We start from the raw sequence: 20502 nt of genomic DNA, 5'->3' as shown, positions 1-20502 counted from the left end.
CTCTTAACATATGTATTATGCTGATAACATGCAATTGAATTTAACATGTAGTACAAATTTGCTATTCCCGCCTACTGTATTTGAATATTTGTGAATACTAAAGTCCCTAAATAGGTTTTGTATTACATAAACTGGGTTTCACTGGAAAGCTGAGACTCTTGTGGGTTCAGTGAATTCCAGTTTCTTCATGTAGGATGATGTTAGTCATCAGTAGTAGCCAGTTAATTGCAGTGAGGGCATTTCTTGAGTCTCGACCTCACAATGAGCTGCTGTGATCTCTAGGATAATCACAGCCTCGTGAAACTTTACAACCTAGGTATATTGACAATAAGGCGGTTTCTCAGGAGTTTGAGGAGCAGAATTGCTCATCATCCAATCGCTGAAAATACAGAAATCGCCCAAGTGACCAAAGTACACCCTGACTGCCTCCGATCTACCCGTCTCGTCTGATTCCCGGTAAACCCACCAGTCTTCTAAACCAAACTTTGAATTGTTGCCGACCCTGCCTGCCTCTGATCTACCCGTCTCGCCATTACCTGTCAATCATGTGAAACCAGAATCAAAACACAACCACATATCATTTTTCTTTGGTTTGGTCCAAATTAACTCCTGATGTGAAAGGAACCTGAGTTTATACAATTGGCTCATTCACAAGTTTTTTTAATGTTCTTTGTTTTGGTGCAATTAAAATATAAATTTAAGGACAAATTTTATAAACATGTCTGAAAGTGTGTCAAATATATGATTTGGTTGTTTAGTGGATTGTTGGCTGACCTGAGCCGTTCTGGTGCCCTCTAGAAGAGATTGTGCCTTGTAAATCAACCCTGAACTGGTTGGAAATTCTCAAATGCTTAACCCCGGGGCTGAAAGTGAGTCCCGTTCCCTGTGGGCTAGAGAGTAGCTCTTCTGACGTGCGCAGCTATCCATCAACGCTGAGTGTGAAACATGAGCTTGCATTGATAGTCTCTGCACTTGTCATGCCATACGTGGCTGAAATAGCACTTTCTAAAAAGTCTGAAACCTAAGCTGCTCTCCAGACACACTGCCAATCTTCAATACTCACAGCTCTCTATCAGCCAACTCTGGTAAACAGCATAGCTCTCTGCACATGCACGGGAAGACAAAGGACCTGTTTTTTTCAGTGGCATGCATGAGTACTCTGAACTTGTAACATTGATCAATTTGACACAGTATCTAACTTGCTCCAACAGGGAGAATTGCTTGAGAATTCTGATGGACGTTTTTTTTAAATTAACTCCATGTGCAAGTCCTCACTCCTAATTTCTGTAATGCTATGACTTTGCAACAATGTGGTAATATGACACTGCTGAAGTTGTCTGCAGACACCAGGTCAGGGCTCTTTTGTGTGAACTTGGGTTTTTTTTTACTCCTGAGTGAATATTTGTGTGATTGAAACTTGCCCCAAGTGTCCTATGTAGCAATTTGCGGGTGTAACCTATATGATAATAACTGAATCTCAGAAATGCACACCACCTCCATTCTGTCCTCTCAAGTCATTAATTCAATTAGCAACAGAGCTTTTACTCAGCAGACAGTTAGCCATTTCATCTGTGCTCTCCCTGCTATGAGAAGTCAAAATGTCTGTTCCCATTGGGCATTATCTAGTGTTGGCACAATGAAACTTCGTTAAGCATTTGCTTTATTTTTTTACCCCACTCGATGGCGGTCTTGGCTTAAAGAAAAAAGGCTTCAACAATGATAATTGAGTGTGTTTTCAGCCCTTTGTTAAACAATGAGCGCCATCTCTTAAATAAAGCAAATGCTTCACAAAGCTTTGTTGTCCCAACACTAGTGTCAAGGGTTGTATCATCCTAGCCTGTCTCATTACTGTCTGCTAACCATGCCTCTTTTGCAGTGGTGGAATGTATCTAAATACATTTACTCAAGTACTGTACTAAAGTACAATTTTTAGGTACTTGTACTTTACTTAAGTATTTCCATTGTATGTAACTTTCAACTTCTACTCCACTACATTTTGAGGAAAATATTGAACTTTTTGCTACATTTAGCTGACAGCTTTAGTAATTTTTCAGGTCAGGATTTAACATCAATTATATAATCAATTTAAAGGAATAAGACTTTTTAAAAAATTCAATCTAAAAACAGTACATTAAGTAATTACAGGAACCCTGTCTCTACAAAAGGCATCAGCACAAATAATGTAACAATATATTTAGAATATATATAAAACAGTCTTAAACATGTTTTAAATTTAACCCTTATAACAGTATATTAAGTAGTTAAAATGAGTCCTACCTTGAGACAATTAAAGCACTGCTTACATAAATGTATCAAAAATAATAATCCAATAATTATAATATTTTGAATGTATAAAACAGTCTGAGTGGGTCCACTCTGCATAATGAGTACTTTTACTTTTGATACTTTGAGTACATTTTGTTGCTGATGCTTTTGTACTTTCACTGAAGTAAGTTTTGAATGCAGGACTTTTACTGTAATTGCATTGAACTTAATTAATTTTGCCACATTTCTCACTTTTAAATGCTGGTGTAACTGCGCCTTAGGGAAAAGTCCTGTCACTCATCTTTTAGCTCACATCCACACTGCAGCATTTTCACACCTTCACAGCAGACATGCCACACAGCCATGCATTCCTTTAATGGCTAACATTACTGATCACCAAACCATATTGTGTGAAATGCAATACATTATATTTTATTATATATATATATTTATATTGTTGATAGACAGCTTTATGTTTCCCTCCAGATGTGTTTTCTGTTGCATGTGAGCATATATAAAGACAGAGTTGATCGTATAATTTTGGATCAAATTCTGCTCAGTCTTAACGTCTTAACATTTGATATATATTTCTGCAGAATGAAAGGCACAGGTTCCAGTGGGCCCAAGGACTGAAGCAGATCGGCTGGTCCAGTGTCAGCCACAGGATTTAGAGGATGATTCATGGCAATGTGCTGCCTTCTACTGTGTCTCTCTGAGGTTTAAGGAAGGAATGGTAACTTTAGTTCTTGCAATGTGTGCGTGTGGATGTGTGTTTTCTTTTTGGCATGCATAGCAGAGTGTGTGAGTGACAGTGTGTGTATGTGTAACCCAGAACAGAAAGAATAACATCTCTTATAATCCACTGTGCCTGTGTTAAGCACTGATATATGAGTATATCTATCAGCAGGGTTATGAATAGACAATAGCACTTCATCTGTCATCAAACGTACATTCCTCTTTCATCTGTGGTGCATTTGTGCTGATGAGCTTATATTAAGTGACATTCCAATTGAGATCAACAAAGTCATGGTTACATGTCAGTTCCCTTAACTGCACTACGTTTCCATCACGTGTACCGTTTCCTTACTGAGTATACAAAGAGAGAGATGCAGAAAAAGATGCAAGAAAGGAGCTGTGGTGGAATGTCAATAAGTATATTTACTCAAGTACTTTCCTTGAGTACAATATGGAGGGTTCTCTTTCTATCTTATCATGCTTTTTAGTTCCACTGCACTATCTATAATGTCATGTAAATAATATGTAAATACAACATACTGCTGTTATAGATCAGGGGTAGGCAACCTGTGGCTCCGGAGCTACATGGGGCTCTTCAGGCAATCTGCAGTGGCTCCCTGTGGCCGTGACAAACAAATTATATGAAATTAATTTATTTCTACAATGATTTTTTTTTTCATTTCTCTTTGGTGTAGACCAGTGGTGGAGGTAACTACATTTATTCAAGTACTGTACTTAAGTAAAGTACAAGTACCTCAAAATTGTACTTGTGTATTTCCATTTTATGTAACTTTACTCTTCTACTCCACCACATTTTTAGGCAAATATTGTACTTTTTGCTTCACTACATTTAGCTGACAGCTTTAGTTACTTTTCAGGTTGAGATTTAAGATTTTAAAAAAACATGATACATTTAAAGAGATTGGACTTTTTTTTCTTTTTTCTTGATTAAACCTCATAACATTATATTAAGTAGTTAAATTGAGCCCTGGCTTGAGAAAATTAAAATGCTGCCTACATAAATGCATCAATAATAATAATTTAATAATATATTTATAATATATAAAACGATCTGAGTGGCCATTCTTCATAATGAGTACTTTTAATTTTGATACTTTAAGTACATTTTGATATTGATACTTTTGTACTAAAGTGGGTTTAGTTACTTTTCAGGTTGAGGTTTAACATAAAAATATAATGCGTTTAACATTTTTTATTAATTAAACCACATAAAAGTATATTAGGTAATTAAAATTAGCCCTACATTGACAACAGTAAATTAAATCTACATAAATGCATCAAAAATAATAATACATATAATAATACATAATAAAAATAAAACAATAATATATTTGGACAATCAGAATGGGTCCATTCTGCATAGCAAATACTTAAACTTTTAATACTTTAAGTACATTTTGATGCTGATACTTAAAAAAAACATATATTTTTTACATTTTAGTCAACTAAAATGTACATCATAGTTTACCAAAGTCTACAGCCTGATGCCTTAATTTTTACATTTTGGGTTTCTCTCTCTATATATTACTTCAGCCTCTCATTTCCACTTGAGTCCTCGCTGCATTCTGACAAAAACCTTTTGACCTATTATTAATATTTGTAGACTAATTTAGAATGAGTAGACTGCTTTCTCCATTATAAGGCTTAAAATAGGGTCTATTTTTTGGCCAACAATGGCTTTTGTTAGTAAAGGTTGCCGACCCCTATTATAGATTAAATCAACCATAAACTAGCAAAGATATTCATTAAAAATGTAAATGCTTACACATCAGTGCATCAGCATTAATAATCCAATGATATCATTCTTATCAGATTTGTATCTGTTGAGTATTTTCACTCATGATGCTTTTGCTCTGTGACAGAGGATAAATGAGAAGTCTTTCCCTGTCAACATTGCAAGGTCAGTGTCTGACACAGGATCTGAGCTGTCAGCTCCATTTGGCCCCACTCAGATTGTTTTATATATTCCAAATATATTATCACATTTTTTGTATTGATGCATTTATGTAAGAGATGTTTTCATGTTAAATCTCAACCTAAAAAGTAACTAAAGCTGTCAGCTAAATGTAGTGGAGTAAAAAGAACAATATCCGACACAAAATTTAGTTTTTAATTTGTAGAAGTATAAAGTTACATAGAATGGAAATACTCAAGAAAAGTGCAAGTACCTCAAAATTGTGCTTAAGTACAGTACTTAAGTAAATGTACTTAGTTATATTCCACCACTGTTTACAATGGACTTTGATGATGATGTGGATCATTTGGGCATACTGAAAGAAAATATCTGAGCCAAGTAGTAAAAAAAACATAGCTGAGACACGTTTGTTAAGAGAGCAAAGGACTGTGAGTTTGTGCAGTTCACAGACTCAGAGACAGTTGACAGCATATAACAGGCTGGATCAAGGGTGGAGTCACTAATGATCAGGTCAGAGCGACTGCAGGGAACCCAACTTATCATTGAGTAAAGCTGTTTGTGTCTGCAGAACCAACAAAGATACCACACAAACAAAAAAATGGACTGAAGTTCTCAAAATGGTCAAAAGCTAACTGAAACAACTGAAAAGGCTTGATCCAGCCGTAGACATACATACAACATACAACCTTTAGACAAGTGGCTCAAAAACATGCAGTTACTGATCTCCAGCTCCAAGTTGGTGACCTATTCTGGCCACAAGATGGTGCCATTGGGCTTGGCAAAGCTAATGTGTGGGCACAAAACTGAAGTGCATGATTTGGAATCCCAAAAAATAAAAACCAACCTCCTGCACGGACAGAAATTAGGCTAATAATAAGATGCTACACTGCAAAAAGAGATGTGTTCAAAATGACACATGTTATATGTTGATAATGTGTAACTGAAAATTACCAAAATCTATTACTTAATGTGTTAACCACGTCCACGTCCGAATCCATTGGATGACAAAAAAATGGCCGTTAAACTTTTAAACTTGATATATATAAATATTCTTTTTTTATTCTTTTTAAGGCTATTTCATGTATAGTAAGTGTAGTGGAGTTGAAGTAAAAAGTTACTAAAATGGAAATATGCAAGTAAAGTACAAGTACCTCAAAATTTAAAATGTACTTGGTTACATTCCACCACTGGTACATAGTTAGTATTCTGGGGCCGGATTCACAAAGTATTCTTAAGAAAAAATGCTTCTTAAGTGCCACTTTTTTCTTAACTTTGCACTGTCTCCAAAATCTAAGAAGATTTGGCATTCATGAAGAAAGTCTTATCTTTTCTTTAGTTTTCTTAACTTTCTTCTTAAGTTTTTTCCTAAGATAGAACTTGAGAACAATAGTTATTATTGTCAAGTATATCATGTTAAATATATATAAAATAAGTACTAGTAGTAGTAGTAGTGATAAAAATAATAATAATAACAACAATAATAATGACAATAACGTTTTAACTTTTTGCCTGTCATGTCTAATATATATATATATATATATATATATATATATATATATATATATATATATATATATATCCCAGAAAAACCTTTGATTATTTCCCCCTAAAAAAGTATTTACTGGATCTGTTTTATATACTATTGCTAATTATATTGAATTTTCACCAATAATAATGTTTGGTATCTATTTTAGGCACAATTTATATGTAAAATATTCATTAAATGATTCCTACCCATCAATTATTGGCTGCCTTCAGCTTGTGATTCACATGTTCATATTGAATCAACATCAAACAATTCATTAAAATTAGCAGTTTTTTTTCTGCTAATTATATAAATACTTTTACTTACAGATGCACAGCATATTTATTTTCTAGAATACATGGGATTTCAACATGAAAAATATATATTTTTTCATCTGTCCCTATGATCCAATCAACTCTGTCATCTCTGTTATAAAACCACATGACACATCATACAGCATTCAAATCAAAACAAGTCACCTGCATTCAAATCAAAACAAGTCACCTGCTGCACCCAGTGATGTCACTTCCTCTTGCAGAAAATATTTGGAGGGAATTATGGAATGTTCAACTTTCTTTCTCATTCGTTTGCACAGAATGTTGAGAATACACCAACAGTGGACTCATTTTATATCAAATATGTTACTGTGATGATTTTCACATTAAATATTTTAAATCTTACATGTTTAAGCTTGGCAAATGCTGGGAGTGTTAAATCTAAAGTATTATCTATGGTAGGGTGACCATATTTTGATTTCCAAAAAAGAGGAAATTCAGACAGGCTTCTCGGAGGTTGATGAACATGCTTTATTATGCTTCAATGGTGCAAAATCAGTGGCGGTTCTACACAGTAAAGAAGCCCTTGGCCCCTGCTGTGGCCCCTGTGTCAAATTAATAATAAAATGATCAATTTATAACAATGAACAATGAAACTATTCTAACCTTTTTTTTGTTCAAACAATATCTCATTGTACACAAAATAAACCCAGAATGTGTACATTGTATAATAGTTTAACTCTATGGAGTCTTATGGGGCTATTTTGTCCATTTTTTAATCCTTTTCATGTCTTTACATGTCTTTGTAAGTCATTTTGTGTCTTTTTTTGTCATTGGTGTCATTTATGTTTCTTTTTTTGTATCTGTTTTAGTTATTTTGTGTATTTTTTTGGGTAATTTTGTGTCTTTTTTGGTCATTTTGTGTCTTTTTCAAGACATTCAAAGATTTTAAATGCTTAAATATCATCTTTGCCATTCTTTCATGTGCTAATGTGCCCCTCTGATTAAACACTGGCCCCTCATTGGCCCCCACAGTAAAATTGGTCTAGAACCGCCACTGTGCAAAATTAACTTCTGTAATAAAATAAAATGAAATCTGTAAAAACTTGTAACAAAATAATAGCTCTCGCCGACTCTTTTCAAATAAATGAATAAATAATATGAAATAATGTTCTAAATATGAACTCTTCTGTTAGAAAATCTAGCTTCAACAATATATCTCTTAATAACTGCAATAAGATAAATAATAGCTGTTGTGGTGTTTCACAGTATGAAATGCCATTGCACCTTCCGCTGCATTTACAGCATCCTCTGTTTTCCCAGATCTAACAAAGAACTCAGTCAACTTTGCAGAGGAACTCTCACCTCGCACAGCTTTTTTATGTTTTTGCGGTGTCCATGTGAGCTTTGAGATCTCCAGCACCTTTATTAGACACTGAGACATATGTGCCAGCTTTGCACACGGTGCACTCCGCCTCCCACCTGTCCCGACCTGGTCCCAACCGGGAAGATACGTCAGAATTTTTTTTTGCAGTTCATCTGTGAAGCTGCACTTACGCTTCGGCATTTCCCGTGCAATGCAGCTCCGCTGTTCGATCTGCCCTCTGTCTGCTCTGCTCTGTGTGTGTGTGTGTGTGTGTGTGTGTGTGTGCGCGCGCGGGCGGCGCTGACCGGCCCACAAGGCAGCCTATTGGTAATTACGTCTCGCAAAATTGTGTGCAAAGCGCCGGTCAATTTACGTGCACGTGTACTGGTCCTATGAAAAACAGTGAACCCCGGACATTTTCGTGAATTTATAAAACCCGGCCGGACGCCCCGGACAGGATGTAAAAAGTGGACATGTCCGGGCAAAAGAGGACGATTGGTCACCCTAATCTATGGGAATGAAAAAGGTTTCATGGTGGAAAAACAAATAAAATAAAATTCTTATTTTGTCTAAACTTCAAATGTACCTGCAATTGTGAAATGGGCCATATATATATATAGCCTATATGTGTGTGTGTGTGTGTGTTTGTGTATAAATATACATATATATATATATATACACACAGATAACATGGTCAGTACTCATCCTCACAACTTTTGTTCACCAACGGATTTCAGTAAGAAAATATTCTTCAATCTCTTTTTTTTTTCTTAGCCACAACCCCAGCCTCGACTTTGGCAGGAGTACCAGGGGCGCGAGACACTTTTAACACGGGGGAGTGCTTAAGTGTGGGTGCCAGGGTTCGGCTGGAGAGCCTGGTTGGAGGTGTGTGTGTGTGTGTGTGTGTGTGTGTGTGTGTGTGTGTGTGTGTGTGTGTATGTGTGTCTGTGTCTGTGTCTGTGTGTGAACTTATTTTCTTCCTCTTCCATTTCAAAGATAAGTCTCGATATTTATTTACTTGAACAAATTTGTATGGCATTTATTTGATTTCTTTAATATTGAGTTTAGCCCTAGACAATGTGGTAACAAATATTGTTCATTGAAGTTGGTCAATGCAGTTTTTTTTGTGAATGTATCACATAAAGCTTATTTTGGCAGTTGACATAATTGAAATGTCCTTTCATACTTTTTTTTTACTTCCTTTGATACTACTTAATTAATCACTATGAAAATATCATTTTAGTAGGCCAAGTTACTGAAACCATGTCCTTAATCTAAGAACTTCCTAAGTGAGAAAACTAAGAAATTCCAAAGACATACGACAATTCTTAAGAAAAAAAATGGTGAATAGCATTCAGTGGCGGTTCTACACAGGGGCCTCTAGGGGCCACTGCCCCTGTGAAGAAGCCATTGGCCCCTGCTGTGGCCGCTGTGTCAAATTAATAAAAAAAATTATCAATTCATAACGATGAACGATGGAACAATTCTTACCTATTTTTTGTTCAAACAATATCTCATTGTACACAAAAGGAACCCAGAATGTGTACATTGTATAATAGTTTATTTATGCAATAAAAGCTTGTGTAAATAAAAAAAGATCATGCACTTTCAGATACAAATAAAAAGTAATTGTGCACAAAAATGAGAAATGTCATTGTCGTACAAAAATAATTGTTATTGTTGGTAAGTGTCATTGTTTCAATCAATGTATTTGTATCTTCCAAATATACTTAAATGGGAATAGCTAAAATAAAGGTTTTCAATGCTTAAATATCATCTTTGTCGTTTAATGTGCCCCTCTGATTAAACACTGGCCCCTCCTGGGCCCCCACAGTGAAACTGGTCTAGAACCGCCACTGATAGCATTTAAGAACGTTCTTAGGAACATCCTATTTTTTTCTTAAGAATTTTCTTAAGTTTTATCTTAAGAATAATTTTGTGAATCCGGCCCCTGATTCCTCCTCCGTACCAGTCGGTGGCGGTAAAGCCAACCGTTAGTCTAACCGTTAGACTACATCAACAAGAAGAAGAGTCACATTTTAAACTGAGCTGGAACCGGGAAACAACCAACACACTGCAGCAGCAAGGAGTGTGTGTGTGACGGGAAACACAACTCTGTGTAAGTGATCCCCTTAAAAGCTTCACGGCTAGATAATACACACGCAGACAGAGCTGCGAATACATGTTGATATGGCAATGTTGTTAGCTGTTAGCGGTTAGCTCACTGCTACGAGCAGATAAACGCAGAAGAAGCGACTAGCGTTGAGTTATGTTAGCCTCAGTTGGTTTGGTTCAGTTCAGGGAAATGTAAATGGAAATATTGAGCACCCCATCAAAACTTGTTATTGTTGAAATGAGAAAAGACATTTCACTGATCTTTCCCTTCCAGGGGCTAACACGCTGTTTCTGAGTTTCAATGATGATGAGGAGATTGAAGTTGAGAGATGGCTAACATTGTTTATATTTTGTTTGCGGATGTCACTGTGTGTGTTATGTAGCTGCGGAATGTCAGTGAAATAGTTAATAACGTCACCCTGTTATGGTAACACTTTATTTTGAAGGTGTCTACATAAGAGTCACACAAGCCTGTCAGAAACATGACATGACAAGTATCATGAGCATTAATGTTACTTCAAAGTGTCATTAATGTTCATGACACATCCCATGTCATGTTTATGAAACGATCATGTCACTCTTATGTAGACACCTTAGAGTAAAGTGTTACCAATATTAGTGTCAAGAATAAAACACTGATAAACTAAACTGATAACTAAGCAATCTCCCTCTAGTTCTTCTTTGCTGGGTTCTTATCTGATGCCTATGAATGTGGCAAATTGTCAAAGAAGTGATGATCTTAAAGGGGTAAAATCACATCTTATCAACTGAGGATGTAGGAGATTTTACCATAGGTGGCCAGCGTCATGAGGAGATGATTTAGGCAAAAAAAACAACAATTTTGACAAAAAATAACTTAGGCCATCATTTTAACAATGTGACGATAAGTAAATATGCTAGATAGATAGATAGATAGATAACTAACTAAGTGTGTGCATGTCAACTTACTACTAATGGAGTCAGGTGGCACCATATGAATGTGTTTAAATGAATGGATGATGATATACATGTATGTATTATGTAGTGACTCTCAACAGGAGTAAAAGACACCTGACACATTGCCAGTTATGTGTGGAGCACTGAGGAAAAAACACATGATTCAATCCGTGAAAAGGCTTGCAGCAGGTTCAAATTACATAGTAATAGGCCTATACCATGTAGCATCGGCACTATTAAATGCTAACTAGATAGTTATGTACTAATAACATTTTTTCTCCATGATATGCTCTGTAAAAAATGTTGGATCATATCAGACGACATATATGCTAATACTGATATGTCTGAGATGGGACAATGTCATTTATTTTTTATTTAATACATGAAGCTGAAAAGTTAAAATGCATATTGCTGAGTTCATTCCTTGAACTGTCATAAAAACATAACCTCATAGCTTAGTTGAAAAAGGATTCCCATTCAAGATGACCCTGACTTTGACCATGTCAAATATAATATGATTTGACCGTACCATTTTTGACTAAATTAATTAGAAAGTTTGTTTAAATTGCATTATGACACATTCCCACACATTTTTTCCTAATTTTCTTAATAAAAAAAACTTCTTAATCATTTCTCTCATCTAGATATGTACATTTAGGTGAGTAATTTTCCGTTTTTAATAAATTGAATGTGTCCCTTTTACAGCAAAATGAGCGAGCTGGAGGACATCAGCAATCACATCCATGACAGGATCTCATCCGTACAGCTCATTCTGGATCTGTCAGTTGTTGGTATGACAGAGATTTTTTCTTTAGACTGCTGATATTTGCTGTTTTGTGTTATTAATGAAGAACTAAAGCAGTGTGACAATGTGTCTTTGTGTTATTTTATCTCTCTACATTTAGAATTGCCACAAAATAAGATAAAGCGACTTGGACAAGAAGTTGTTGCACTTCAGAGACTTATGGAGGAGTTTGAAAAATGTGTTGATGGACAGAAAGAGCAACTAAAGCATCTGAAGGTAAACTTGAGGCTTTTGTTTTCTGCAGCTAATGCTGGTATTCACAGTAAAATGAACCCAGTTCTATGCCATGCACAATGGGTTGTTTCCATTGCTGTTTTAATTGGAAGAGAGATAAGTTATTACTTTTATTGATCCCCATGGGGGGAATTCAGGTGTTGCAGCAGCACAAGTAGAGAGTAAAACAGATAAAGATAATAAAAATAGAATAACCACTTACCATTTGAGGTCCTTTTTTCTGAGAATTGGTGGTTGTGGGCAGTGGATGCTGAGGGGGAGATAGCAGGTCAACAATAAATGTCACATAAAAGTGGTGAACATCATCTGAAAGCTGTGAACCTGAAGACTGTGTCACTGTGTCCTCAAAAATATCTAATAAACAAAACTTAATCATTTTTATTAAGATCTAATGACATCATAGGTCACATGACCACTTTGAAAATCACCATGAAATATCAAGAAATAGCCTAACTTGACATACTTGGTGTGTATAGATTCCTTAGATCTTCTAGTTTCATATGATGCCTATTAGGGCTGGGTGATATGGACCAAATGTCGTATCCCGATATATTTATGCTGAATATCGATATATGATATATATCCTGATATTTTTATTGCAAGATCTGTTGATTTTGAGAGCAAATGTTCAGTCACAGTCAAAGCCAAATATGACATGTGACAAATAGTTTTATTGAAACCGTTTATTTATGTGAACATAAATACTGTATAACAGGAGTACTTTTTTTTTTTAAATCAAAGCTCCAAAAAGTGCACATTTAAATAAATAAAAATATCCTAAATAAAAATAGCCTATGAAATAAAATAGGCCAATATTTTTCAGAATTAATATATATTTATATGAGAAAAGAATATTGAACATTACAAAAGAACTAAATATGGCAAACCCTAGTAAGGGCAGCATTTATATATAAAGAAAGGGAAAAAATTGAACTATATCGATATATGCAATATGGTCTAATTCCACATCACATTCAAAAATATATGGATATATCGCCCAGCCCTAATACCCATCTATCTCCTGTGCATTTTACATTAAACAATTGTGACAAAGATTAAGTGGACAGGACATTTAAGAGTGTGGAAAGAGCTTGTCAGTGGAGTCACTGTTCTGATTAATGAAGCACGTTTGTCTTTCAGGAAATTGAGGAATCATTCCAGGAGGGTTTGGAGGATCTCCAGCACATTAAGAACAACATACCGGCACACATACCAAGGAAGAAAGACCAAGCCACGTGAGGACATGTATATGATGAAGATACAAAAGTTGTGATTTTCTATTATTGCCCTATAGCTCCCAAATTTGTGTATTTCCAGTCAGTAAGTACAAACTCCATACTCTAGTATCAAGTTGGTTAATTTTATATAATTAAGAAGTTGATTCATGTTACAGATATAATGGGTTTCATGCAGCAAAATCAATAATTACCTTTAAAACTTCAATTTGAACTGCATTTATCCAGGACAGACGGGTGAGCATTAAGTGTCGTACCTGAGGTGAGGTGTCTGTGCAGGGTCCAAAGGATATTAGAAGAGATCAGACAGTGTTTCAGAGGTTCCTGCTGTCGTACCAGCAAACTGCATAGCTGCTTCTTTTCCAGCATAGAGGGACTACAACTGCATTTTGATATGCAACCCTGTGTTTTAGAATGACAAAAAAGGAGGGAATTTAGGTCTTAAATACATAAATTTCATAACCATTATCATTAAGAAGATACAGTAATGGAAAAAAATATTAGACCAACCTTGATTTCTTCAATTTATTGATCAATTTAATGCCTGGTACAACTAAAGGTAGATTTGTTTGGACAAATATGATAACAACAAAAACAGCTCATAAGAGTTTAATTTCAGAGCTGATATCTAGACATTTTCCATGTTTTTTTTTTATTATGATTTTGGATGTTATCAAAAAAATACATGGAAAATGGCTAGATATCAGCTCTGAAATTAAACTCTTATGAGCTGTTTTTGTTGTTATCATTATAATTGTCCAAACAAATGTACCTTTAGTTGTACCAGGCATTAAAATGAACAAGAAATTAAAGAAAAGGTGGTCTAAATCATTTTTTCCATGACTCTAAGTGTAGTAGGTAGAACCACCTAGAACCCGTGCTGGTAGAATTCTAACAACACCTCAGCGTATTTTAATTATTGGAAATGCTGCTGTAAAACTTTGAATGTTATCACATCGTACGTTTCAAGCAACAACAACAAAAAACCCCACTAAATTCTCCAGGTTTTCATTGTGGCTCACGGCTGTATAGAAATCTGCAGAATGTGTTTTGTACTGATAAAAAAGTGTAATGCAGAGCACAAGCTGCCTGCAAAACTCCTCCAAGTTTCATAATGAGGTTAATTTAGTTTGGTACTGTGCTAATAGAAAACAGCCCGCAGCTGCGATGACTGACTATCTCGTGTTTGATGTTCCTCTCATCTCACAGTGTAAGTCAACCTGCCCCACTTGTTCAGCAAGTCAAGCCACAAAATGTCAAAAAGAGCGACAAGAACCAATTCAAGCAGATTGAGTTCATCACTGTGCCAGAGTATGACAGCATCCCTCAGTAAGTACCACCCATCATTAATATCCAACATTATCTGATATGAAGATTGAAATTGTTCATGATGTTTTTGGAACATACAACAATTTGCTACAGCTGCAATTAAAAATGTCTTATCTACTGAATAAAAATATGCCAACTAATGCCCTGGTAAACAGCCAAAAAGTCACTTCAATAGTATATGTTTGAGATTATAATGTTGAGCTCACTAAAAGTTCTAACGATCAATACAATTTTCTCACAGAAAGGCACGTAGGCAAACATGTCAATATTAATGGATGCGTATAACTACAATCAGACTATGAAATAAGAATAACCTTCTATGGTACGCATTATGATGCCAGTCAGGAAAAAAAATGTTTGTAGTGTTTTTTGTCTTAAGATAGACTTAATAAACATAATCTGCAGAAATTTTACAATTTTTGGGGGGGGGGGTTTGTTGCCCGTAGGCAGCATTGTACTATAATATGCACAAGTGAAAAAGATAGTTTTTGTTTCAATTTGAACATTTTTTATTTAAGAAACATCTGTAAAAGATTCAGTAGCTTCAACAGGGTACAATACATAACATTTTAAATGTAAAAACATCATAAAATGAACTTTTTAAACCGGTTTCTTGTCTGAATGTTGCCTGTAGGCATTGAACCAACGACCCATTGAAATTAATGTCTTGAACAGTCTTACTCATTTAAAAGTAGGATTTTTTCCCCCCAGATGTTTCCTTTGGAAAAGTCTGCAAAATAGGGTTTTCAATATGGCCTCCTGGAGGTCATTGGACAAATTAAAGAATAGCTATTGGTTCCCTATACTCTCTGTAAAAATTTGACAGGCCAAAAATGGGTATGTTGACTGAGGGCAACATCGTACCATAGAGGGATATAAGTTTATTTATAATTCATTGTGGCATCAAAATTGGTTATGATTACTGTGATGAAGCATTATAGATAACCATGAGTGCTTATAACTATGATTATATAGCATTATATGCGCATTATAACTAGGCCTGTCACAATAACAATTTTTTTAAGACGGTATATCGTCCCAGAAAATCACAATATTATTGTTTATGTCACTTTAAGACCATTTTATGTTGCTGATTTAATGACAATAGAGCATACTAATCCAAGTACATCATTTTCAAGAGCAATTCATATTTAATTCTCAAGATTAAACATTGGAATTGCAATGTGGAAAAGAAATATTCAAATATCCTAGATAAATGAAACCTGAATAAATAAACTACAATCAAAACAATAAGTAATATAATTAATATATAATATAAAATATTATAGTATATATTTTTAATATTATATAAACAGCTGGAATGGCTGTTTGGGAGATGTAGGTTTTTTTCAGCAAACATTTGCAGCATAACTATAAACGCTGAAAACACAACAAAGTCTGCGTTAAAATGCATCCATTATAAGAGTGGCGTGGCTCCTTTAAGAAGCAGGGCAGTATGTGTGTGTGTATGTGTGCGTGTGTATGGATGAGCAGGAAAGAGCGAGTGTGTACATGTAACGACATGTAAACGACAACGTATCGATTAACTATTAACTATATCAACATATAGTAATTATCGTGACTGGCCTAATTATAACACTTAGTTATGTTTATAATGTGTGATAATGCATTATGGAGACAGGCTTCATAGAAAGTGTGACCTATGTGTTTATCCCCCAGCTCTACATGTGGATGTATCATGTCAAATACATGTTTTTTGTATTGTAATAATAATAATAACTTTTGTTTGTGTAGCACCTTTATTATGAAACAAGGTTACAAGGTGTTTGAAACAAGAGACAATTTAAAACACACAATAAAAGCAATTTAAAAAAAGTAGAAGGTTAAGAAAAGGCAATATGATAAAAGTGAGCTTTAAGAAGAGATTTAAAGGATAACACTGAGTTTGTTAGTTAGTTTCTCCAGGTAGGGAGTTGCAAAGCTTGGGGGCCCGAACAGCAAAGGCCCAGTTGCCTTTTGTAACTAGTCTGGATTTAGGAACCTTTAGTAGGGCCCTGCTGGTGATCTCAGGCAGCTATCAGGCTCATAGGGAGTAATTAGTGCATTGCAATAACGAGTCTAGAAGAAAAAAAAACAAGGATGTATAGCCAAGAAGTGAAATGCTGTTTTTGTGTATGTCTGTTTAAGCTTTCTGCTCTCTTCATCTTCAGGTACATGAAGGGACGTGCAACATACCATCAGCTTAATTTTGGGGTGGAGAACATTAACAAAGCTGTAGCAGCCAAGTACAAGATCCTCAAACAGCCGGCGAGAAGTCTCAGCAATACGGCACGCAAGCTGCAGCAGCGCTTTAAGGACCAGGAGACTAAAGACACCAAAGGTCAGCATCAGTATGTGTGGAGTATGCCTTTAGTTGGACACGTTGGTCATTGGTGATTAGTAGCGAAGGGACAACGAAGCTTTGCCCATTAGATGGCGCTCTTTGTTCAACAAAGAGCTGAAAACACACTCAATTACCATTGCTAAAGCCTTTTTTAAAAGCAAGACTGCCATCTAGTGGTGTCAGGAAATAAAGCAAATTTGCTTTACAAAGCTTCATTGTCCCTTCATTAGTCATTGGTGATTTAGGCTGCGTAATCAAGTGTCCTCTCAATTATTCCATCTGTTGAACCTGTAAACTGATAAGAAACACTTTATAAGATAAGTCAGGTTTGATCAACAATTGGTTTCCTTTCTAGAAAATAAACATTTTTATTGCTACTTTCTAACCTCAATGATTGGTATTGATAGCGCGCCACAGGAATGAGTTCTTACACCCGGATGTAAGTTAGCAATTTAGCGCCCTGGGGTCAATCCTCTCAAACTCAATGAGGATTTTGAATGGGTTTTTGGTTAGATACCTGAAATAAGGTCTGTGGTTAACACAAGCTGAAGAGATGTTTGTGTTTTGTTGTCGGATATAAAATACGTAAATTGGAGTGTCTTCGTGTCCTTAAAAAGGCGGTTGCTAACAAGAGGCTAAATGAGACTACTGTGGTTGTCGGGGACATTAAACGTCATCACGCCAGACACGGATGGCAACTCTGTCACTAGTCGCCTCACAGCCTCTCGTCTTGTTTTACAGTGCTCTTGCAAACTCTTGTAAATGATTGTAAGCTGTGTACTAGTGGTTAGCTTGTTGGAGACCATGCGACATTGAAGTCATGCGACCGCGGTGTAGTTCGCTTAGCATAACGTTAGCTTTTTACTTCAGTCGGCTGCATTAACGCTTCAAACATCATAAAAGAGTGTTCATTTGTGAAGATTATCCTGCTGAACAAAACATGTAATGTAAGCATCAGGAACATATTTTTGTCACCGAGCTTATTTTCTGCAATGATCCAAAATCCAATGCAAAAATCCCATAGGCATATTCTCAATAGACCCCATGGGGATGCTAGCTTCCGGGTTGGCCTACAAAAATACGTCATTTCCTTTGCTCTCTATTAGCATATGTAGAGCTCAGTATTTTCCCCGAATTGATTTGATTAAAAAATAAGAAAAGGTTCTCATGGACACGTACATGAACCTGTGAAGAGTAATTTCATTAGTGTAATAATGTGCTGTTAATTAGAATACAGAAACACATTATTACACTTTATAAGATAAGTGATATTTGAGGCTGTAATCCACTTGTATAGAATGGTGTAAAAGATAAACAGAGACGTCATGAGTCCATCAGAGTCTTACTGTTATGTCCCAATGTCTTTCAGGTCGTTTTTTTGTGGTGGAGGAAGATATCAGTGAATTCAATCAGATGAAGGTGGACAAACGATTTCAGGGGATTTTGATCATGCTACGACACTGCCAGCGCCTGCGGGAGCTCCGGGGGGGCGGCCATACCCGCTACATCCTGTTATGAAAAAACAAGACTTACTAGCATAAATAAGCAATGATATGTAAATCCTTTTGAACCTGCATTGGTTGGAGTGTCTGTCATGTAAATGAACACATTTAGAGATTTACCCAGGGATCTGCTTTTTGCCACCTGTATGTGCACAAAACACTGGGATGTCTTTACATGTATGTATGTTGTGGTGTGAATAATTGTCAATAAAATAGATTGTTGTGTTTTGCATTACGCCACCTTGTGATTATTACACAGACACCTTTATCATCATTGACTATCTAATATTGAAGCCTGTATGTTTACTCACAATGATTGCTCCAAGGAAAAAACATTGACTGGAGTTTCTAGCTTCATAAAATTTACATTTTATTGTTGGTACAGTACAGAACAGAACCAGAACCTTCAGTTATCAGTCATCTTAAAACTTTTCTCTTTGATTAGGCCTATAGTTAGTGAAGGGACAACGAAGCTTCGTGAACCATTTGCTTTATTTACGGAGCCCACTAGATGGTGCTCTTTCTTCAAATGGCTTAAAACACACTAAATTACCATTGCTAAAGCCTTTTTTTTTTTAAAGCCAAGACTGTCATCAAAGTGGGGTCAAAAAATAAAGCAAATGCTTCATGAAGCTTCATAGTCCCTTCACTACCTATAGAGTCACCAATTAAACCTAAGCTGCTTGTCTTCGGACTGTGGGAGGAAGCTGGAGGACCCTAATTTTCTGAGACACTAAATTTTGTGTTTTCATTATCTCTAAGCCAAAATAATCAAAATTACAAGAAAAACAGGCTTGAAATATTTCACTCTACGTGTAATGAATCTAAATAATTTCACTTTCTGAAATGATTGACAAAAAATATTGAACTTTTTCACGATATTCTAATTTTTTTTTTAGATGTGCATGTATTATACCACATGCAACTCTCCGGAACATGCAACTTCTCTCTAAATGTACAAATACACGTGTGACTATTTTCTACAACTAGAAAGTCCACTGTCTCATTTGTTTGCTTTAACAGTAACTAGATGTGAATGAGAACTTGAGGCCAAGTGCAGAAGACAGGTTTGACTAGCACTGTTGTGTTTTCATATCTGTAGCTATATTGGATAATTAAAAATCATCAAAATGTAATGCTTTTGTATTGCATCTGTGGAATAACTTTAGTGTAATTTTGTGCACTTGGATATGGTCCATTTCCACACCTGACTCATCTCATCTGTAAGTCTATTTAGCCTACCTATCTTTCAGAGTTTTAAAGTGCGCTACAAGGTTCGATTTTCCAATAATATTCGAATAGTTTCCAGCGAATATCAATGTTCAATGTGTATGTGCTGGATGGTGTGTGTACCTTATGAAAAGTAAGTGTTTTATGGAGTTGCAGACGTTGTCGTGGTCTGCATGTAATGTGCAAATTCTGTTATTCGCGATTAGGGGTTCAACTCCCTGCAGTGTCCTGCTAAAAGCCACAATATATGAAACACAATAGTTATTAATCAATCTACACATTCCACAACACACCTAATAACCCTTACTCACATTATTCACACCCATCTGTTAGTGCATGTAAACTTATTCCCTCCTATATCTGTGTCTGTGTATATGTCTAACCATGTTGAATTATTAAGTTTCTTTTTCTTAAAATAACTATTTCTGTGTCTCTTTATATCTCAATGTACATCCGTGTATTACCCAATATACACTTTGTATATTAACACTACGCAAGAGTATTAAACAAGGTGTAAATAAGTTGTATCGCAGCTCTAAGATGTAATTTTGTTCTTGGACCACGAGAGGTCATTGTTTCTTACAGATAACCCAAAAGGGACAAGACAACATTTTTCAGATTTTAAAAGGAAAATCTTCGGCAGGCTGACAGATACTCGCTCTACTTAGAA

The 20502-nt window shown here is 35.6% G+C and overlaps 1 protein-coding gene across 1 annotated transcript; it reads left to right on the top strand.

Annotated features, from left to right (window-relative positions):
• Window positions 1–10071: 10071 nt before the first annotated feature.
• Window positions 10072–18837, top strand: ska1 (spindle and kinetochore associated complex subunit 1). The gene is made up of 7 exons (XM_059335687.1): window positions 10072–10221; window positions 11859–11944; window positions 12059–12174; window positions 13333–13427; window positions 14637–14756; window positions 16928–17097; window positions 18470–18837. The coding sequence occupies exons 2-7, from the start codon at window positions 11863–11865 to the stop codon at window positions 18616–18618; spliced, it is 732 nt and encodes a 243-aa protein (XP_059191670.1). The 5' UTR covers window positions 10072–10221; window positions 11859–11862; the 3' UTR covers window positions 18619–18837.
• The last annotated feature ends 1665 nt before the right edge of the window (window positions 18838–20502 follow it).

This window comes from Centropristis striata, chromosome 6, assembly GCF_030273125.1.
Source record: "Centropristis striata isolate RG_2023a ecotype Rhode Island chromosome 6, C.striata_1.0, whole genome shotgun sequence".
NCBI classification, from domain to species: Eukaryota; Metazoa; Chordata; class Actinopteri; order Perciformes; family Serranidae; genus Centropristis; species Centropristis striata.
Note: the sequence above shows the minus strand (reverse complement) of the source record. Positions and strands in the feature narration are given on the sequence as shown.

Bases quoted from the DNA above. Each gene is read 5' to 3' on its own strand.
- ska1 (XM_059335687.1), top strand. From the start codon at position 11,863: ATGAGCGAGCTGGAGGACATCAGCAATCACATCCATGACAGGATCTCA. The intron at 12,175-13,332 runs GTAAACTTGAGG...TTTGTCTTTCAG, and splicing joins AGCAACTAAAGCATCTGAAG to GAAATTGAGGAATCATTCCA. The intron at 13,428-14,636 runs GTGAGGACATGT...CTCATCTCACAG, and splicing joins AGGAAGAAAGACCAAGCCAC to TGTAAGTCAACCTGCCCCAC.